Consider the following 23,167-nt stretch of genomic DNA (forward strand, 5'->3'; position numbering starts at 1 on the left):
AGTGTTTGCCCAGAGGGCGTTGTATGATTGTTGGGGATTTATTCCAGGGTCTTTATCTTCCAATATAATATTCCAATGCTTTTTTGAATTGGTGCTATATAAATAAAACAAAATCAAATGGAATTGGTGACAGGAGGATAGCAGCAAGAATGAAACGGGAGGGGAAAAAAAGACAGGAGGCAGAAGTGGAGGTGACAAAGTTAAAGTTAGTGACCAAGAGAAGGAGGCACAGCTTAGGCTGAATAGTTTGGAGACAAAGTTAGAGAAAAAGGCTGGGTATATTAGGATAGACCACAGAGAAGGATCATGGATGTAGTGATGGGCATGTGTGACTGAAGAGGATGCTAGAGATCTGATCTGATTAAGATATAGGCAACCTAACTTCTTCATAATATTGTGAGTTGTGACCCGTGTTTTGTGATGGTGAGTCACAATCATGTAGATGTCATTAACAATAGAGTGGAGCCTCGTGGTAATAACTGTGACAGGCCTTTCATGGTCATTGTACCAACATGTCAATTACAAGGTTTCAATAGGAGTGAGTACTGAATGGAAAAGCACAAACATCACTTGTACTTCTTTTATTTCAAAGCCTTTCCTTTACAAAGCCAGGATTACTTACTGTAACAGTGCTTTGTTAATGAAGCTGAAGAGCATACCTTTCAGAGGATACTCCCAAAACACAGGTAGAGCACACACTGATATTAAAAAAAAAGAAAAAAAAAGAAAGTACTTTTTGAGGTAGCCACAAGGACAGCATCAGTACTACATCTCTGACCTGACCCACTGAGAATTAGTAAGGCCTTTTCATAAAACACATACCCAACAGCAAGGCACAGGAGGGAGTTTGGGGTCAGAGGTCACCTCATGTAAATTTGAGGCTTTAACTTTTGTGAGAAGAAATTCTGTTCTTACACAACTCTTTTTTTTTTTTAAACTTCTCTGCACACACAAAGTCACAAGGTAAAATATCAGCACCTAAAACAACATCAGAGATTTCTGAAACACCACAACCAAGAAATGAGCTGTGATAAAAAAAGTTTAGGTCTGAGATGGAATTCAGTTATGTTCAGCTCCGTGCTTCACTTTGTGATGTACAGAACAGCATTAAAACAAAATACAAAGCTAAAAACGGCAATTTACTCAAATTTAATGGCACCAACTTGCTTAATTATTACTGAAGCACTACACAGTGTCAGGTATTATGACATAGATACAGTGGTGTGAAAAAGTGTTTGTCCCCTTCCTGATTTCCAAGTGTTTTACATATTTGTTATACTTGTCACCTATTAAACCAAGATAACCTGAGTAAATGCAAAATGCAGTTTTTACATGATGATTTCACTGATTAAGAGAGAGAAATTATCCAAAAGTAGTTGCCCTATGTGTTAATCATGAATTTACTGCGATTAACCACATTTTTTGGAAAGCTGAGTTCAGTTTCACTAAATAGACTCCGGCCTGACTACTGGCAGACCTGTTGAATCAAAAAAAATCCTTAACTATAATCTGTCTGACAAAGTGAAGCAGGTTAAAATATCTCAAAAAGCAACACATCATGCCACAATCTAAAGAAACACCTGAGCAATAAAGTCTGGGAAGGAATGCAAAGCCATGTCTAAGGCTGTGGGCCTCCAGTGAACCACAGTGAAAGTCATTATGTCATATGGAGTAGACTTGGAACAGTGGTGACGTTTCCCAGGAGTGACTGGCCCACCAAAATGACTCCAAGTGAACAGCAAGGACTCATCCAGGAGGTCACAATAGAATCCAGAATAAAATTAAAGAATCACAGACTTGTCTAGTTAAGGCCACAGCTCATGATTCAACAATAAGAACCAGACTGGGCAAAAATGGCATCCATGGGAGAGTTCCAGGAGAAAACTACTGCTGACCAAAAACAAGAGAAAGACTCATCTCACATCTGCCAAAAACATCTTGATCATCCCCAAGAGAGCTAGGAAAATGTTCTGTGCAGCATTTCAGAAAAGGAACATCATACCAACAGTAAAATATGGTGGTGGGCTGTTTTGGTGCCTCTGGGTCTGGAAGACTCGCTGTGCTAAATGAAACCAGGAATTCTGCCGTCTGCCAAAACATCCTGAAGGAGAATGTCCGGCCATCTGCTTGTGACCTTAAGCTGAAGCGCACTTGGGTTCTGAAGCAGGACAATGATCCAAAACACACCAGCAAGTCCAACTCTGAATGGCTTTGGAGTGGCCTAGGCAAAGTTAAAAAAGCAGTTTCTGCTCTAAAACCCTCCAGTGTGGTTGAATTACAACAATTCTATAAAGATGAGTGGGACAAAACTCCTCCACAGCACTGTAAAAGTCTCATTGCCAGTTATTGCAAACGCTTGATTGCAGTTGTTTCTAGTAATGGTGGCCCAAACAGTTACTAGGTTTGGGTGGCAATCACTTTTCCCACACAGGGCCATGTAGGTTCCCCTAAATAATAAACACTTTCATTTAGAAACTGCATCTTGCATTTACTTGGGTCATCTATGCCTAATATTTAAATTTGTCTGATGATCTGAAACATTTAAGTGTGACAAACATACAAAAAAAAAAGGAAGCGAGCAAACACGTTTTCACACCACTGCAGATCTATCGTTGGGGCATGAACACTGTATTTAGCAGTATATAAATGATTACAGGCCAAAATTACTTGAACTGAAGCTGTGTTAGGTGTAGGCAGTCAGATTCTCAGGAGCCAGGGAGTGATCGAGATGACAAAACACAACACAATCCAATTTTTTTTAAAAAAAAAAGAAAAAAAGAGCATTTACTCTGGGAGTGTTACTGCCATCGCCATGCATTCCTGCTCTACGTCATAATCACCGTGAGGAAAAGGGTTGACAATGGAGGTCTAGAAAGCTACACAAGTTAAAGTGACAGAAAATAAAAACAAAACAGAAGCTTTCACATTGCTTGAGAAATGCTGTCCAAATTCCAGATCAAGTAAAACTGAAATACACAAGAAAAGAAAGAAACCAAGTGCTACAGAAAAGACAGGAGGCCCAATTCTGACTGAAAGCCAAGTCCAACTTCATCAAATCAGATTCTCAGATAAAATAAGCAGCTACACCTGATTTAATGACAGGAACGACAGAAAGTTAATCAAGGAAACAGTTAGAGCTGCACAACCACAAAAGAATGATTTCCAAAAGGTTTAAGATAAAATATGCAATGTCAAAGCCAGCAGGCATCCTCAGACACAAATCACAGCAAGTGTCACTATTTCACCATCCAGTGAGTCTGGGAGAGTCATGCCCAAAGTGCGCTTTAACAACAAGGCTACATGATATGAACTACTTCACTCTATATAACTCATCTGTTACAGTTTAATACAGACTTTCTACAGTTAAAATCCAGTTGTGCAGCCTTGATGTATGACATAATTATCCCACTGAATCAATGAATGAGATCTGTGAAGTAACATTGCACATCCCGGGGCCAGATCTCAGTGGGGGTGGGGGGTGGAAAGAAGGGGGTGTTTCTGTCAGAACTGGGTCGACAAACTGGGGAAATGTGAGCTGGAACCAACCCGTTCCCTGATTTAAATAACCTTTGTCAAAGAAGGCAAATTTACAACTTCTTATAAAGAAAAAGGACTCAAGAAAACAATTCAATATAAATGAGAAAAGCACAGATAAGCTTTAGAATACAGAGAGGAGAATATGTGAAGGAAAATAAAATGAGCAGTTTACTGCTGGATGTTTCATATTAATCCATAATGCAGACTTTTATGTGTGCTACGTGAAACCTATTGTGACCAAGTAAGAAAAAAAAAATCAGAGAAAGAACCATTATGATTACAGTTTCCCCCAAATGTGTCTTCTATAATAATTTTAATAACCCTACCCCTATAAGGTGCATTATTAGGAGTCACATTTGGGGTTACAGGTTATAATATCTGCCACATTAGAGACCACTTGCTGCGTCCGCATGTGAACAACACAAGCAGCATTTTGCTCCTGTGTTTATCTGGTTTTTCCTCACATTTTGCTCCAATGTCAGAATGCTTCCAGTTCTTTTAAAGCTTACGTTACAATGAGACTGTAACAGAATCAGGCCTAGCAAAGCAAGAAGCAAAGAAGCAAGACAAACTTTGAAAGCAGATTATACTGTGAAGTGTCATTATTACCAATTAAAGATACAGTTTAAAAAAAAGGGGGGGGGGGGGAGGTTTGGCTACTTGTGATTAAGTGCAATTTCTCTTGTGTGGTAAGAGCTGGAGAGGCTAGTTGGTATATGGAGGTCACTTAGTGGAAGTGTTGTTGGCAGTGAATCTTCCCCTCAGCTTGGTCCATAAGCTCCAGCATCTCCTGGATGACGGCCTGCAGTGCCCGACCCAGGTCTTCTTTACTGTAAGGCTTTCCAAGAGGAGGCACATGAATAAAGGCAGAGCGGCCGTGGCTCAGGTACAGAGAGGTGTAGTAGGTAAAATCACAGAGATACCTGTCAAAGAAGGGAGCACGGTATTTAATAAATGAAGAGACTGACTCCATAACACAAACAAACAATAAAACAGCATTTCCATGACGCAAACTCGCCTCTCAGCTGAGCCACTCAACCGTGCACATACCTTCAAAGGGCCCTGATCACTACCTGTCACACTGAAGCATTGTTATGTCACTGCTAGACCTTGACAGCAGTAAACATATTTTGCCTTTTCCCAAAGGCCAAACTGCATAACGTGACTACTGTTGATATCATTACTATAGCCTGACAGCTGTCAGTATATCAGAAACACTGCTGTTTGTGGCCTAGCAGAACAATTTCAGGCTGCCTCTGAAATCTAAAGCTTAAAGCTTCAGTCAAAACTTCTAGATTCAACTAAGACAGACTTTACTTCAAGTAAAGCATCAGTTTAGCAGCTTAAGTGCATTTATCACTGCAACTAGCAACTAGCTAATTTGTCAGCCTAGTGTAGAAACTTTCAAAAAGCCTAAATTCAAACCATGAGAAAATATAAAAATAAACTCCAGAAAGCTCAGATTCAAGTCAAAGTTCTCTGTCTGTTCATCACTGGGAACTTTGTTTTCGATCTCTCATTATAGTAAAAATAGTGATTACAGTTTCTTTCAAACATTTGCCTCAAAAAACAAAAAAAAATATTAGTCAGGCTCCAAAAATTGAACTTCAGCAGAAAACGCTGATAAGGTCTCAGTATTTACAATCATAGCAACATATCTGTGCCGAGTTCTGAGCTAGCCATCTCTATTTAAAAGTACCGCCATGTGAGCAGTACATGCAACAGTTGGACGGATAAAGATACACAACTTGGTAAAAGAGAAAAAACACATTAAATAATGACCTCCCGGCATCTCTGGAGACAGACACGGCTACTCCCAGCCCTGATGCATTCACTCTTTTGCAGACCGATTCCATGTCAATGATCGAGTTGATGCAGTCTGGGCCTCCAACAACGCAGCACTGTGAATCGGGGCAGAAGCTGCTGTTGTCCAGGCCCTTGTAACCATGATTTCTTCCACACTTCTCCAGCGTGACAGTTGTGGCCATACCCGAAACTCCAACATGAACTACCAACTGTCCAACAAAGAAAACAATAAAAACACAAAGTCAGAATGACTAGACTATTGTAGGCTTCCCTTACACCTGAGGCATCCATGCTCTCGAAACAGGGCCTAGGATTATTTTACTGAAACAAAAAAAAGCAAGGAAACTCAAGATAAAAGCTCAAGCAGAATTTTACAATGTAGCCCCTTCATAGCGAGCTTTTAACAAAGGCACTTTCAAGCCCATAATTCATTGTATTGTTCATCGGGGCTTCTAACTCTTAAAGCAGCGGTCCCCGACCCCCGGACCAGTTGTTTGGTACCGGGCCGCAAGAGTTGAGGCTCGGGTGTGAAATTCATGATTTTAGTTTTTAGCACTATTTTTTTTTTTAATAGTTTTTATGGTTAAGTCTGTGTCCCTGGGTCTTTTCCCGTGTGTTACGAATACATCTTTTTTGGTACTGGTACTGGTTTTATTTTGTTGTATTTATCTGCAACACCTTAAAGGCCGGTCCGTGGCGCAAAAAAAGGTTGGGGGACGGCAGTCTTAAAGCGCAATAATGCTGTCAGGTTAAATTAGGCTCTCCTCTTACCCGTGGATGATACTGCTTCCATAATGAAGGAACCAAACTCTGGACTTGTTGGTACTCAACAGGAACCTCGTGTACATGCAGATTCACATCACTGCCCAGCCCGAGCTTCTTCAGTTCCTGTCAGAGTAAAATTAAAACCTGAAGTTTAGAAATCATTCCACATGTTGAAACATCAGTTTCAGCTTCTTCAGTTAAATTTAGATAATTTACAAAACTTGCAGTAGATAAGCCATGAAATGCATTCGTCATGCGGCGCTACGCGCTGTGGCGACCCCTTGTGAATAAAAGAGCAGCTGAAAGTAGTTTTACAGGATACTGTAGGCTGCCTCCTTTGCCTATGCTCTTATCATTTTTACTTCATGCTCACTGACATCACTGACTTCATGCTCTCTTAATGCTTTGCCATTCCCAAATGGTATAATTTTACAGTCAACTTGGCAAACAGAATGAACAAATACTTCAACCCCAAACTCAGGCTTCTTCAAAAGCAAAATCAAGAAATAAAATATGCCAAACACCGACTTCACATATAAAAACAAACAAATCTGTATCAAATTCAAAGCCAGTAACCCAACAGCTCCCCCAGTCTCCCTGCAGGACAAATAGCCCTGGACACTGACCTCCCAGCTGTATTGAAAGGAGGCTTATTTGACCACGTCTGTAACCCTGCCACAATGTGCCCTTTTGTTTGCCTTTAATATCCTTATCAAGTCCGTCTAGACACCCTGACAACCACCATCATCCCCCCCCACAAAACCTCTGACTAACACTGCTACATAGTACGAAGCCGGCTGTCAGCATCGCAGAACTGCCGCACAAACATCTTCCAAGTGTCGGCAAAAACCACATGACAACCTTCAAGACTTTTGAAAAGCATTTTTGGAGCTAGTATAAATAAATAAATAAATAAATAAATAAATAAATAAATAAATAAATAAATAAATAAATAAATAAAAATAACACCGTCACACACTTTAACTGTATGGCACATTAACTTGTATCAAATAGACTTTTCCAAAAGTCATTTAAGTGTAAATACCAATTCTGCAAATTATTACCTCTTTATTAGATGCTAAAAAAATGAAACAAACAAACAAAGAAAGCCAATAAATACCTGTACTGCTACCCAGCTAGCGTTGACAGTGTGCTCTCCAAATGGCCCGAAACCTGCAAAAGATGTCAGCTGCTGAATTAATGTGGATTATGTTTGTGGTGTCTGCAAAAACAGACTTTTTTATAAGATTTATTTATTTGTTTAAATGCTTCTACTGATATGACCTTAAAGGTAGTTTCTAATGGAAAAAGGGGGCCGTTAAAGATTTGGGTTGACTGAAATGCTGATTTGCAATATAAAGGTATACATTTCGTCTTTTATGTCAAATGCAACATCCTTTTCAGTAGCATGACTGAGATGTAATTACCTGTTGTTTGAAATTATAAACTGTTGTTTTGAAGAATGCACCTCATTATTAATAAAATAAAGACCCGCTGATGCACAACTGCAAATGAAAAACGGTAAAATCTCAGCACCCCATGGAAATTCACTCGGGGCTGTTTATATAAGGCTCTACCACGGATTCCCCCGCCCCACTGTCTATCCTAGGGTCACTGGGTCCCTGGGGGTTGGGTGGAGAGGGGATCAGTCAGTCTGACAGGCTGATGAAAAGGAGCAGAGTGAGGGGCCGGCAGCTGCCAGCCAGCCTGCTATTGTGAAGGTGCTGTTCCCAGGCAATCTACACTTCTCCTATCAGCTGGGGAGACACGTTTCTGCACCCCTTTGTGTCTATAAACAGCAAATTAATGTGTCTGTTCTGCCAAACGTCACCATTTAACACTGCTGTTTGCACTAACGAAAATATGTTCATATAGCTGGACTTGAAATTGCATCGGAGTGTGATTTAGATAAACAAATATGTGCATACACAGTACTTGTTATATTAACAAGTATTATAAATTGGTGATTATTACATAGGGATGTAACTTTGAATCGCAAGTGATGCAAAATAAGTTTTCTGAAATACAACACAGAGACTGGTTGATGAACAGCAGCTCTAAGTCTACACTAGATTACCATAATGCAAAATAATGAGACTAAACAGGATGAACTAGCATAAAGAAACTCATTCAATAACTTATCAATAGTGGAACCTAGTCACCATCTGGGAATAGGATATGTATTTTTAGCCACAGATCTATAAAGGCATCACACACAACAACTGGACAGAGGAAGATACGAATAATTCAAAGCAATAAAGAATAAAAAACAATAATTTAGGCTAAACGGTTCATTATTAAAATCTCTCTGTATTGTGTTTTCACCTTTATCTTTTGTTCATCTATCTATATTTTGTCGATTACTGACATAACTCCTATGATATCAGTTTTTTTAAACTGAAATAATTTCAATAATGTCCCAAGTCACAACTAACAACATCTAATATTTATGAAAATATATGCATTATTACCTTTGCTGCCATATGGTATTGTGCTCAGTATTAGTGACTAATACTTCAGATGAACACGAGCTATTTGAAAGCATTTAGAAACAAATATGATACCGTAGCCATAGAGCAAAACAAATGTGTAGACAACACAAAAGGCGCTTGTTTTTGGAGGAGTAATTTGTTTACTGTCTGCGGCCTTTCAGCTGAAGTCATCTAAAACAATGGTGAGACCACCGAACCGGCCTGTAGCGTCAATAATGCATCCCCCCCAAAACTCTAAAGGGTCAAAACTCCCACAAAACAACTCGTTCCTTTCTGTACAGTTGCAACAGAGTGGAGCAGGAACGACCTGACGCCATTAATGGAGCAGCTTTAGTCTCCTCAACTTTTCCTCAACAGACAAAAGAGACAACGACAGCGGATAAAAGAGCCCAAACCTGTAACGACCACAGCCCGTTTACTGTTATCCATCTCCCGTCCCGTTCACGAGGAACCGTTGCCTCTTTTTCTCGGTCTTTACTTTGAACAGGGTTAGAACGAGAGTCTACCCCGCAGAGCTGACGGCTCCTTCTCCCACACACAGACCAAACCGGAGGTACTCCCTCCTTCCGCAGGCAGCCTAAGACGTGACGTGATTACGTCAGCAAACCCCCCGAAAAGCTACAAAAATGTATACAAAGGCAGTATACATTTTTGAAAGATTTTTTTAAATTGCTCATTTATTTATTTGTTTAATTGAAAAATATAAATCCATTCATTGCCTGCGCTGAAGATGTAACTTCAAAAATGAATATTATTTTCATTTTCTATTAAACTATTTACATTACTGTGCAAAGGTCTTGAGCTACCCGTTTTTCTTTATATTTTGCAAGTAAAATGGGAAATAGGTGCAGATATATATCGAAGCATGTGCAAACATACATGAAAATACAGAATATAAAGCAAAAAACAGAGTCTATACAATTCTAACCAGCATGAAAGTCAATATTTACCTTTATTCTTTTATTCTTCAACACAACTTGAACTCTATTAAGCTTTCTCGTGACCTTTTTTAATATGGCTGTTTTATACTTAAATGATATAGGTCAGTGTAAGTGGTATAAGAAAGAAAGAAAAAAACAAAAAGCATTTCTCTGAAAATGGTCAACTATTAGGATGGACTGTAAATGAGTTAAAAAGCAATGAATTTCTAAGGAAAAACTTTGAAAGACCTTCAGAAAGCCTGGAGAGCTGTTGCTAATAACTGCTTTAAAATAAGAAGAAAGTGGTTATGGTTGTATTCTACATTATAATGATGAACAATGTGTTGAACTCAGTGTGTTTTTGGCTGTTGACCTGCTTTTGGATTTCATGTAAATCCTGTGTCTCATATCTGAAAACTTTTCAGTTATTTGGATCATTCGCCTCCATTTCCCAGTGTATTTGTTGACTTTAACGATCAGTAGTTTCAAACAATTGGTAAGGGACTAAAAATGTAAGAAGAAAGAAGAATAAAATTCTTTAAATAACTAATCTAACTGTTTGCTCACCACCAGAACGCCATGCAGTCTCCGGTTATCAGTTTTAAAATCTGGGAGAAAACATGGTTCAGATAAAGGGGATTCTCTGCTAAATTAAACACCCACTAGTAAACTATCTTTATAAATAAAACAAAATAAGTATACCTTAAGTATATCTTGGGAATAGGAGAGATGCAGCTAAAATAACATAAAAAATGCAATTTTAATATTTGATCTGATTATTTTGATGATATTTTTTACTTTACTTATTCTTATTCCTATCCCTTTAAAGTGGCAAACACGAAAAGAGATGCACATTTTAATCTTCGCACCTTTCATTTGTGCTCATTTGATATTGGAAATGCGTGTTTCTGACAGTAGGGGGCAGCATCATATAATACAGCCATGAATGCGCCTCGCCACACCGGAAGACAAAGAGTAAAAGTAGGTGGGAAAATCGTGTTAGCAAGTAAGACACTAAAAGAAAAAAAGAAACAATCAAGAAACCATCAAAATGGTGAGTTGTTAAAACTTTTATTCTCTTCAGTGGCGCTGAGTGCTAGATTTTCAGCTAGCATTTTCAGTGCTAGCAGCATCGCCTTGCCTCTCTATACTCGGTCCGTTAGCTATGGGAAGTTAGCTTAGCAGCTAAATTAAGCATCGTTTACGTAAACTAGTCGTTTTTAATAAGCATATATATCCAGACTTAACACACAGCTTTGGAAAGCTTTTAGGTCGTGCTCCACTTGCTGAGGCGGGGATTTATTATCTCGTTTAGCTCCATACTCTTGCAGCTGTAAGGTTACTGACAGTTCAGTGGAGTCGGTGAGTAAACGACGTAGACATAAAGGCACTCTTAAAAAACCTGAACATAAAATCACCTTCATGTCTTTACGCCAAACACCGCGGCTATGGAGACGTTTTCTCTGGAATAAAACACTCCTGGCTGTTTTATGCACTCTCGCTTCAGTGCTCACTTCGGTAAATGCTGTTGATTACACATCTTTTGCCATGTTTGACCTGCTTCTCTGTTGTTTTGCAGCTTCCCCTGTCTCTGCTGAAGACTGCCCAGAACCACCCTATGGTGAGACTAACCTGGACCGTGTATACAATTTTATATAACAGGCTGTAAAATAATAATAGTCATGAGGAGAGAAAGTGACATCTCAAGATTTCTTACATGTAGAAAGCAGTGAATTGTAAATGTGTGAGCAGAAAATGATTCAGGTTTCTTTTGAAATTTATACTGTATATAATTGTGGATTCAGCTCTGACTGTCTCATTTTATTTTGCTAAACTATCGCCCATCCTAATTTCTTTTTAGAACTTTAATTGGCACAAGTTCAGTTTAGTTTTTGTAGTGAGTATTGAAACTTTTAATACAGCTGTGAATTCTGAAAACATTGTAAGACAAGCTTTCCCCCCTCGTCTTTTCTCTCTGTAGTTGGTGGAGCTGAAGAATGGAGAGACGTACAACGGTCACCTGGTCAGTTGTGATAACTGGATGAACATCAACCTGAGAGAAGTCATCTGCACATCCAGGGTAACACTGACCTTGCTCTTACATTAAACTCTAGATTAATGACTGATGGTTAAAAAAGACAGTTTTCAGTGATTACTTGAAGCTTTCATTGTTGTGTGCAGAGTTATCATTTTATATTAAGGCTGAGTAAGTTATTTACACTTTTTGGTGGATACACCTGCTGGCTGTCTGCGCTCTGGTGTTTGTGCACAGCCCTGCTTTTCTCTAACTGTTCCAAAAACACTGATTTGGACTGAGCCACACATTAGTCTAGATAAATAGGTACAGGGAATTTTGAATGGAATGAGAGTGAACTTTTGGATTTTTTTCCCCCCCTTTTGCTGTAAATACACTACTAAAGTATTGTTTCAGTACAGATATTTCTATATATGTAGCTGTTCGGTCTTATGAGAGAGTGCTTTTTTTTTTTTTTTTTTAATCTTGAGTTAATTGTTAAGCCAATTTGATGAACCGAAAGCCCCACTCCACCTCTCACAGGATGGAGATAAGTTCTGGAGAATGCCTGAGTGCTACATCCGAGGAAGCACCATCAAATATCTACGAATCCCAGATGAAATCATCGATATGGTGAAGGAGGAGGTGGTGTCGAAGGGGCGTGGACGTGGAGGCGCCCAGCAGAACAAACAGCAGGGCAAAGGAAGAGGAGCAGGTGGCCGAGGTGAGAGGAAGCAGCTTTTGTTGTTCGTGCTGGATGTCTTAATAAACATGGGAGAGTACTGAGTATCGTTTCCACATTTCTGTCAGTTCTTTCCAGAGTGTTCATAAGTTAACAAATTTACACCTGATAAGTGTAAAAATAAATTATCTAAGTTCAACTTTAATTTCACTGAGGTTAAAAAATTATCGAATCCCTAACCAATCTAGGAACCCATGACTATTATCGTAATCATAGCTGAAATTTCTGACAGCTTCTACCACATACAATTATGCAGGATTTGACCAACAGGAGCCTCATAACTTTTTCTTATAAGTGTTTCATTTAAAGTCTTTTCATATCTACTACCTTCTTTTTTTTGTTCACATGAGAGGATTTTGGCTGCTTCACATCAAAACCTGATGATTTGTAAAAGATATCAAACAGATCTTTCCAGTTGGGCAGCACGGTGGTGTGGTAGTTAAAAATGTGGCCTCTCAGAATAAAGGTCCTGGGTTTGATTGCATTGTGGTTTCTGTAGGCCCCCAAATCTGCTCGCAAAGTTGGACATCCACAAATATTTTGGGGATTTGAAGGATCTATGTTAACTTAAGATACACTCTTGAAAGTCCGTACTGCTAGAGCAGTAGTACCAGATATTTCCCTATTTCCCTAGACCTAGCTAAGGTACTTTTCTTAGAAAATGAAGTTTTGATTCCCAAGTGCATCTTTCACCCCCGATTTTCTTTTTCCTCTGACAAACCTGTGATAGTCAGGTGTGAGGCATTTCCAGTTATTAAACATATATTGGTCTTTACTTGGTGTTGGTGGCAGGTTCTTTATAACTTTAAATTTTTTCTGTTTTCAATGTCACATACCAATTCTCCTTAACTGCATTATTAATTCTATTTATTTTTTTTCTATCAATTTTAAATATTAAGATTTGGTCATGTTTACAGGGGAATGGGGATACTTTCTGTTACCTGCTCTAACACAGACTTTCTCTTGTATCTTCTCTGTAGGTCTGTTTGGCAGCCGTGGCCGAGGGATGACTGGCCCCGGTCGGGGTCAGCAGCAGCAGCAGCAGCAGCAGTCGGATAAGAAACCAGGAAAACCACAGGGAATGAAGAACCAGCACTGAAGGACGACGCTGCACCTCTGACAACATCCTGTTAATCAGTGATTCTTCCTTCGGCACATGAAGAAAAAAAGTCTCTGTGGTGTGTTTTTTCTGCTGTGATCTTTGTTAGGACTGATTGTCACAGAAATCTCACTGTGAGACGTTAAGAGAAGCCGTGCTTTTGCACTGAATTTTGTTTTTTAACATCTGGAAGTTGATATTAACATTTTTTTATGAAAATGCCAGTGTATCGGCCAGAGCTGGCAGACTCCTCCTTTAGCATCAGTTTGTATATCGTTATAACAAGAACATTTTGTATCATAAACCACATTATCTAAATTCCACTTTGCATCTGTTGGTACACTGGGAAAATGTTTTTACTTTTAGTTTTTGACGGTTGTCTCCTCAGGTGTAGTTTTCATGGTGTAGTGGCCCATCTTCTGTTGCAAGAATACTTTGTTTTCCTCGTTGTTTGTGAAGTTTTGTGGTTTGAGACCTTTCTTCTTTTTTTGTCTGCTTGCTCCGCTGTGGGGTCAGTCACAGCAGGTGAACAGCAGACTGATAACCAGGAGACACAAATTCAGTCCCTGTAAATTAACACTTCTGTTAAAACGTTTGTAAGACAACCAGTTAGGATATACAGACAAAAAGATTCTCATATTCTTAAGTCTGAAATGGATAGAGTCCAACATGTGACGTGTTGGTTGGGTTTCATTTTATTTTTGTAACAAAAGACGATATTGTAATTTATTTACAGGAGAACATGAGAATAAAACAGCTTTTGTTAAAGGAGTTGTAATTATTAAGTACTCATGTCTGAGTCTCAGTTTGCTGTTCAGGGTCTTGTTCAATATTGTGGTGAATTAAGTGGTGCTGATATCAAGCTTTTCTAGTCTGAACAGTCAAAGTGCATTAATTCATACACTGATTTATTCTGTGCCTTTTGGGGCTTTTAAAGTAATGGACACACACACACATTCTGAGCCATAGGTACCACCACCTAGATATATACAGGTGAAACTCTAAAAATTAGAATATCATGCAAAAGTTCATTTAAGTAATTCAACTCAAAAGGTGAAACTAATATATGATATAGACTCAGTACATGCAAAGCAATATATTTCAAGCCTTAATTTGTTATAATTTTGATGATTGTGGCTTATAGTTTATGAAAACCCCAAATTCAGAAGCTCAGAAAATTATAATATTGTAAGAAGGTTTAATGTTGTAGGCTCAAAGTGTCACACTAATCAGTTAATGAATCCAAAACGCCTGCAAAGGCTTCCCGAGCCTTTAATTGTCCATTAGGCTGGTTCAGTTCAGTAGGAATCTCAATCGTGGGGAAAACTGCTGACCTGACAGTTGTGCAGAAAACCATCATTGGCAGCCTCCATAAGGAGGGAAGGTAACAAAAGGTCATTTCAGAAGAAGGTGGATGTTCCCAAAGTGCTGTATCAAAGCCCATTAATAGAAAGTTATGTGGAAGAGAAAGGTGCAAAAGAAAAAGGTGCACAAGCATCAGGGATGACCGCAGCCTGAAGAAGATTGTCAGGGAAAGGCCATTCAAAAGTGTGAAGGACCTTCAGAAGGAGTGGACTGAGGCTGGAGTTAGTGCATCAAGACCTGCCACACAGACACAGATCCTGGACATGGGCTTTGTATTCCTCTTGTCAAGCTGCTCCTAAAGAACAAACAACAGAATCGCCTCACCTGGGCTAAAAGAAAAAAAAGAACTAGTTTGTTGCTCAGTGGTCCAAAGTCCTCTTCTGATGAGAGCAAATTTTGCATCTCATTTGGAAACCAAGGTCCCAGAGTCTGGAGGAAGAATGGGGAGGCACACAATTCAAGATGCTTGAAGTCCAGTGTGAAGTTTCCACAGTCTGTGATGATTTGGGGAGCTGTGTCGTCTACCGGTGTTGATCTACTGTGCTTTGTTAAGTCCAGAGCCAACGCAGCCGTCTAACAGGACATTTCTTCATGCTTCCTTCCACAGACCAGCTTTATGGAGATGCTGACTTCATTTTCCAGCAGGACTTGGCACCTGCCCACACTGCAAAAGATACCAAACCTAGTTCAATGACCATGGGGCAACTGTGCTTGATTGGCCAGCAAACTCGCCTGACCTGAACCCCATAGACAATTTATGGGGCATTGCCAAGAGAAAGATGAGAGACATGAGACTGAACAATACATAAGAGCTGAAGGCTGCTATTGAAGCATCCTGGTCTCCCATAACACCTCAGCAGTGCCACAGGCTGATAGCATGCATGCCATGCTGCATCGAGGCAGTAATTCATGCAAAAGGGGCCCAAACCAAGTACTGAGTACATATGTATGATTATACTTTTTAGAGGTCCAAAATTTCTCTCTTTAAAATCCTTGTTTTATTGATTTCATGTAATATTCAAATTTTCCGAGATTTTGAAATTGGGGTTTTCATAAGCTGTAATGATCAACAAAATCATAAAAAGTAAAGGCTTTTAATATCTTGCTTTACATGTAATTAGTCTCTGGCATATATTAGTTTGACCTTTTAAGTTGAATTAGTGAAATAAATGAACTTTTGCATGATATTCTAATTTTTTTGAGTTTCACTTGTATAAAGTAAATACTGAGTCTGTACAATTCTAATAAGCTTGGAAGTCAGTATTTGGTATGATCACCTTTATCCTTCAACACAGCCTGAAATGAACACCATCCACACAGATACAGCAGCCAGGGAAGAAGAAGAATATCATATGAAAAAGGCCCGGAGTAAATGTGGTTATCCTAGCTGGAATTTTGTCAAAGCTGGGAAGACACCTAAAAAAGGCTCAAGGAGAGCAGGACAACTGTTGCCTAAGCAGAAACCTCTATTGGTCCCTTATGTGTCAGGAGTATCGGAACAGCTGAGATACATTTACTCTAAACACCACGTCTGTGTGACTTTAAAACCCAAAAACACGCTGCACCAAAAATTAGTTCACCCAAAGATCTGGTCCACTGACACAAACAGAGTAATATAGTGTACGCTGTTAAGTGCCAGGAGGATTGCCATGATTTATACATTGTAGAGACCAAACAACCTCTGGCTAAGTAGATGCCACAACACAGAAGAGCTAACTCGTCAGGCCAGGACTCTGCAGTCTATTTACACCTACAGGCCGGTGGACACTCTTTCAATGATGAAGATGTACACATCCTGGACAGGGAGGAATGCTGGTTTGAGTGTTTGGAGTCAAGGAGGCTATTTACATGAAAAGGGAAAGAGGAGGAGCCGTAGGGATACATCTTTCACCATCTTGCAATGCTGTGATTGGAGACATTCTCCAAATCTATGTGACTTGTATTCATGGCCATTGATCAGTGGTCATTACAATTTGCATGTTAATGATCAGGAAACTGACCTCATAGCCTGGTTGCGGGGGTGGGGGGTGGGGTCTATCCCAGCCATTCTATTGTATCTCTTGCTTCGTGTTTAAGGTCACTGTCTGCTGGAAGGTGAGTCTCCTTCCCAGTCTCAAGTCCTTTGCAGCCTCCAACAGGTTTTCTTCCAGGACCTTCCAGGATTTTCTTCCAGGTTCTTCCAGCTCCATCCATCTTCCCATCAACTCTGACCAGCTTCACTGTCCCTGCTGAAGAAAAGCATCCCCACAGCATGATGCTGCAACCACCATGTTTCACAGTGGGGATGGTGTGTTCAGGGTGATGAGCAGGCAGTGTTACTTTTGCTCCTCACGTAGCGCTTTGTATTTAGGCCCAACTTTAGTCTTATCTGACCAGAGCACCTTCTTCCACACAGTTGCTGTGTCCCCTTCATGTCTCCTGGCAAACTGCAAAAGGCACTTTTTATGTATATAAATGTATATATGTATATAAACTGTATATAAATGCCACTTGTTTTGCACATATTCAACTCTGTATATTTTATATATTTTATTATTATTATTATTATTATTATTATTATTTTATTTATTTATTTATTTATTTATTTTTTTTACTATTTAATTTGTAAAAATGTGTATACACACACACACACACACACACACACACACACACACACACACACACACACACACACACACGTAGGAAAATATTTAGTATACACATCCAGAAATGCATACACTATTATATATTGTACATATATTTATTAGTTTCAGGTTGGCCATTCTTGTATTTTGCTCGTTTGTGTTGTTGTGTTTGCACATCTCTGTTGCTTGTGGGGCTCGCACACAAGAATTTCACTCGCATGTGCTGTGCCAGTGTGCCTGCACATGTGATGTGACAATAAAAGTGATTTGATTTGATTTGATTTATGTATTTCTGTCAACAATGGCTTTTTTCTTGTCGCTCTTCTTTATAGGCCAGATTTGTGGAGTACACGACTTACAGATTCTCCCCACATGAGTTGTGGATTTTTCCAGCACCTCCAGAGTGACCGTGGGCCTCTTAGAAACTCCTCTGACCAGTGCTTTCCTTGCTCAACCTAACCCTACAACTTTTATCTACATCCATGTCTCCTTTTTGTACCACATAACAATTATGTGCTACTTTGTGTTGGTCAGTCACTGACAATCTCAATCGAAAACATTGAAGTTTGTGGCTGTAAGGTGACAAAATGTTTAAAAGTTGAAGGGGTATGAATTTTTTTCAATGCACTGTAAACAACCATAAAACATAAATATGTTATTGTATTAAAATTTTTAAAAACACTATTGATTTACTCACAATGAATCATAAAATAACCAGATAATCTAAGTCAGACAGTCTCCTAAAGCTGAACAGATTTTTTTTTTCAGAGGGGGTTAATTTTCAATAAGTGACTGAAAATGTGTAACTATGGCAGAAATAATACATTTTAGGTCACATGTGTGTTACAACTACTTCATTGACTATATCAGAGGAAACATTTTCCAATGTACTTTAATCTTTTAGCAGATACACAACAAATAATCAATACAGGATACTTGATATATGTAAGAAAAAATACAATTTTGTCTCTGAGTGCTGGTCAATAGTAAAAATATACTTGATAAAAAAAAAGAAAGCAGAAAAAAAAGAAGAAATGTGTACATAATCCTTCGACATAAAGGGTAAATCAACAAAGTTTCACACTATATGATTGTCAAATTCAACAATGCATTTCTGAATTTTCTAAATAACTCTTAGTAACTTTTTTAGATTGACAAAATGCAACACATGAGCAGGTGGCTCATATCGAAGAAATAATGCACTTGTTTTATCTGCCTTGCTGTGTATCATTGTTTTTGTTGAGCCTCAGTGTTATTTTTAAATTTTCAAATCCAAGTATTAGAGAAAACAGATAAAATGTAAAATATTGACTTTTTATATTGATGCAAACAAAAAGTATTTGACACTGTTAGTAAAATGTAAAAATAAAACTATCAATCTTTAATTTCTTTACTAGTTTATGTTTAAATCATAATTTGTTCTTTAGCTGTAAAATAAATGCAAGAATAATGCTAAAACAAACCATAAAAACAGTGAATCATCATCAATTTTCTCAGTAAAGGAATGAAAAATTAAAAAAAATAATACAAACATAGAAGAGTAAAACCTGTTGGTTTATAAAGACAAAAAATAAAAATGATAAACTCATCCAGTTTATCTCCTTACATACTTCATGTTTGATGAAGTTGCTTAACACACAAAAATAAAAAAAACAAAACAAAAAAGCTTTCCACCACAGTAAATAGAAATGATCTCATTACTGCAAATCAAATGTTTTGTTTAAATGAACGTATTCAAGTCACTTTTATGCAAATGAACATTTATAATTTTTTAACATGTAAGAAAAAATGGAAAATGTGCAGTTTTCGTACTAGTTTATCAATCTATCCTGTTGTTACTTCACCCTAAAAGATTTCACCTTAAAACAAAAACATAATCATGTAAAAATGATATATAAAATATATCAAAGCAGTCATACTGTATATACTCTCACAGTGAATACATGAGCAGCTCACTGAGGATGTGCTTGAGTTTATTCTGCTTTGCTGTTTCATTGTATTCACAGAGGTTAAAGGTAATTTCTAATCTTTATTATAAACGAATCAAGACAAACATCAACAAGACCATAAACAAATAAAAGAGTTCAAAAAAGTAGTATGACTTAAAGTTAAATGATAAACTAAGATCTCTGGTTCAATTCAATTCGATTTAATTCAATTTTATTTATATAGCGCCAAATCACAACAAAAGTCGCCTCGAGGCGGTTCAACACACGTCATAGAAATCTGATAACTCAAGCTATTAAATGAAAAAAAAAACATAAAAAATTAGCAAATATCAACTTTTACACAAATGCAAATAAAAACTTAGAGAATTAAAAAATATAAGAAAAATTTTATATGAATGAAAAAGTAGAAAATGCTCAGTATACCATTCCCTTGCATATTTATGAACGAACCACGCACATTTACATTGGATTACACGATTTTGCTTTTTTCTATGCGTATCAATCACCTATTGCTTTAATTTCTTATTAAATGGAGAAATATTATTCACTCCTTGCAGCATGATAATATTACTCTTCTTTTTAAAATTCAAACCATTCGCAAGAGAAGTAAAATAAAATGAAAAATAAAATATTAAAATGTAAATATAGTTTTTGGTTGTTGAATTGAATTTGTAAAATAATTCCAAAAACAAATTAACAGCACAACACGTCCTATGATTATTACATCAATAAATGCAGAAAAAATACCTTTGTTTACTTCTTTAGATAACTAATATCTCTCTATGCACTCATTCAGTTGATCACTCATTCATCAACTCCTGTTTGGCTGTGATGGTGTATTTCCAGGTCTCAATTATCTGAGACAGCTTCACCTTTTCAGAGAGGTTTTCCTCCACGTAAGTAGGGACTTCTACTTCTTTACGATCCATGTAGGCACTGACCGCCTCCTTCAGACTGTCAAAAGAAAGAATATATTCATTTAATAGATAACTTTACATTGGAGCAAATAATTTTTTACTTAGCAGGAAAACTAAAAACATATTATAATAAAGACACACTTTTGGTATAGACAAGGCCAAACGATGGGGCACTATAGTGATGTGGAATAAAATATGCATAAAAACTCAAAAGTAATTGGACAAAGACCTTTTTAAGATAGCTTTGCCTCTGTACGCCATTGCAGTTGATTTTAAATGGAAAATTTAAGACTTGATGGAAGTGCAGATTTTTTTTTAACTGTTTAGGAATTACAGTCATTTTTATACACAGTCACACATTTTCAGAGACTTAATTGAAAATTAATTAGACAAACTAACACAGTTTTAAATATAAATAATTTTAAGTTTTTAATACTTAGATGAAAATCTTTTGTTTCATTCTGACTAATCTATAACTTTATGCATATCTTTGCATCTCTGAGATCACTCTTATATATCCATATTTTGGCTACACAGGATCATCTGCAGTGACTGTGAGGCTTAGGATGCAAATCGTTCTTCACACCTGCTAAATCAGGGCCAAAAACAACCCTGGCATTACCAAACAAAAATTTGGTACTATACAACAGGTTTACCTCCATGATGGATTGTAGTCCTCAGTTGCCCGTAGGCGGCCCAGGCGCAACAAGAGGAACTCATGCATCTCAAGCAGCCACTGGTCCACATTTCCTCTGGACATGAATCCTTTCAGCTCAGTCTTGTTTTCCTCAGTCAGTGGCACCTGGTACTCGGCTGGATACCCCGAAAAGGGCTCCTTTTTAACAAGACATGCAGTCATGCATTTTGTATGTATATGGTAGATGGATTGGCATATATGGTTAATGGTCATACTGACCATTTAGTGATTTTTTTAGTACAAGCCACATTCATTTAATCTAACACTGAAGCTAAGCTTCAAAACTTACAATTTATCTATGCTTAGTGAAAAATAAGCATATGATGTTTAATCTGGCAATTTTGAATCTGAAAAAAAAAATACAGCAAAAATCAAACTTACTCTTTTGAGTTGCAGCATTTTTTCAGAGTTGAGAGAGGACAGGACTTGCCACAGACAAACACATTGCTGCAGTTCACATTTGCTAAAAGCCTGCAAAAAAGTGAAAACCCCTCAACAACTTATAAACAGTTTGTTCTATCTGGTTTTTGTCTTATTATTAATATTGATGTTTGACATGTGAGGCTCAGAGTGAAAGAGTGTACATGTAATGACCTTCAGTATGTGATGATCAATGCTTTGGTCCATCTTTAGTATTTCCTGAAGGTAAGTGACCAGTTTCATTGTGGGATCACCACCCGTCATTGAGAGGAAACCCAGAAGCAGCTCCACAATCTTGAGCGCCTCGCACACCTCGCTGTAGGAGTCCAGCTGTCTGGACACAGTATTCTGTGCCATAGATGTCAGAACACTCTGATAGAGAAACAAAAATATTAGCGAACCTCAAAGACACAAGTTATGTAAATCCCTTTATTGCTGTGTGCATGCACATGTACATAAATATCAAATGTAAAGCTTGAGTAGTACTTTTAAGTCAAATACAGCTGGATGAATGTCAGGAGTATTGCTTTATTTGCTGTAACTATTAGGCCTGAAATAAATCTGTGATTTGGTGAAAAACAAGAATTTAATCTGGTATAACTGTAATAATCCATTACTATCTAAAGTCCACATATCATGTGTCAGTGCTTTTGCTGTTAACTGGTACTGTTAGTTATTGACTCAGCACAAACCAAGTGAAAATAAATTTGTTGTTTAACCTGGAAATTTTGTACCTTAAATATGTATTTTGGGTTTTACACATAGACAGCTATAATCATGTAGGGTTGTAAAGTACATCAAAGTGTAGTGATAACTTGCTAACGCAGTACTGTACCTGTGGCACTTTTCCATGAACAGTTTTGAAAATGGTTTCATAGTCTCTCTCTTGCGTGTTGACCAACGTGGGAATTCCCTTAATGAAAAACAGGGGGTTTAGTGAAGGGGTTTGGTTTAGGGATCACAAAAAAGCAGTTTTAAACAGAATGGTTTTGAGCTTGGATTTCAAAAGTGGTGAATCAATATAAACACATAGATATTACTGCAAAATAAGTATGACCACACAGAACAGATACAATATGAGAACTCAAATGATGAAGTTAACCAGCACAATAAATAAAATCTCTGTAGTGAAGTGGTCTACACATTTGATTACACTATTTGTTTGTTTAACAATGTGCTGCACAGAGGTCTTTACACCCACATCTACATGCTGTAGCAATTCCTGTGATAAAAATTTGGAATAAACAATAATAGCTTAGTCTTGCTTGTGTTTGTATTGTTTTTAGTTCAGCTTCAGCTTGCTCCCTGCCATCTGTTATGACCAGTGTTGGGTAAGTTACTTTAAAATAGTAACTTAGTTACATTACTAGTTACTTCTCTCAAAAGTAACTCAGTTACTTCAAGTTACTCGTTACTTTCAAAGTAACTAGTTACTAGGGAAAGTAACTTTGGTTTTACTCAGAATTCTCTTGTTAATGTGTTGCTTCCATAACTTTGCCAGTCTTCTAGCTTGCTTACTTGCCACAAGTGCACTGTGCCACCTACCAATAGAAAGGAAAAGATAATGTGCATATTTCCACGAGAGAAATCCCACGCCTGGACCGTCATTGACTGCTGCCATGAGTCTAGCCTACGTCACAGTGTCATCTGCGCCTTTTACATCCAACACAAAAACTGCAGTCGTGGTGCTTTCGATTGTACTCAGAACTCGGAAATTCTGCCTTCCGAATAGGAAGATGTAGGCAACACCAGACTGCAGATGAGCTGCATACAGAGCTGGACTGGGACAAAAAAATCATCCCGGGCATTTTGACTAGAGA

At 37.9% G+C, this 23,167-nt stretch overlaps 2 protein-coding genes and 1 pseudogene across 3 annotated transcripts in view; 1 reads left to right on the forward strand and 2 right to left on the reverse strand.

Annotated features, from left to right (window-relative positions):
• Positions 1 to 3,614: 3,614 nt before the first annotated feature.
• LOC113006740 (pyroglutamyl-peptidase 1) lies at positions 3,615 to 9,154 on the reverse strand. The gene is made up of 5 exons (XM_026142890.2): positions 8,996 to 9,154; positions 7,229 to 7,281; positions 6,115 to 6,231; positions 5,320 to 5,552; positions 3,615 to 4,460 (listed from the first exon to the last, which is right to left on the reverse strand). Exons 1-5 carry the CDS (start codon positions 9,027 to 9,029, stop codon positions 4,265 to 4,267), a joined length of 633 nt encoding a protein of 210 aa, XP_025998675.1. The 5' UTR covers positions 9,030 to 9,154; the 3' UTR covers positions 3,615 to 4,264.
• Positions 9,155 to 10,444: 1,290 nt separating this feature from the next.
• Positions 10,445 to 14,143, forward strand: lsm4 (LSM4 homolog, U6 small nuclear RNA and mRNA degradation associated). The gene is made up of 5 exons (XM_026143358.2): positions 10,445 to 10,574; positions 11,100 to 11,141; positions 11,502 to 11,600; positions 12,078 to 12,258; positions 13,257 to 14,143. Exons 1-5 carry the CDS (start codon positions 10,572 to 10,574, stop codon positions 13,373 to 13,375), a joined length of 444 nt encoding a protein of 147 aa, XP_025999143.1. The 5' UTR covers positions 10,445 to 10,571; the 3' UTR covers positions 13,376 to 14,143.
• Positions 14,144 to 18,238: 4,095 nt separating this feature from the next.
• Positions 18,239 to 23,167, reverse strand: part of LOC145420646 (E3 ubiquitin-protein ligase rnf213-alpha-like) — a 60,703-nt pseudogene continuing 55,774 nt past the window's right edge. The window contains exons 63-67 of the transcript XR_013901962.1: positions 22,183 to 22,260; positions 21,522 to 21,719; positions 21,309 to 21,398; positions 20,887 to 21,065; positions 18,239 to 20,267 (exon numbers count right to left, since the gene is read on the reverse strand). The product of XR_013901962.1 is annotated as an E3 ubiquitin-protein ligase rnf213-alpha-like (transcript). The remainder of the gene's footprint in view (positions 20,268 to 20,886; positions 21,066 to 21,308; positions 21,399 to 21,521; positions 21,720 to 22,182; positions 22,261 to 23,167) is intronic.

Source organism: Astatotilapia calliptera, chromosome 15 (genome assembly GCF_964374335.1).
Source record: "Astatotilapia calliptera chromosome 15, fAstCal68.1, whole genome shotgun sequence".
In the NCBI taxonomy this organism is placed as follows: Eukaryota; Metazoa; Chordata; class Actinopteri; order Cichliformes; family Cichlidae; genus Astatotilapia; species Astatotilapia calliptera.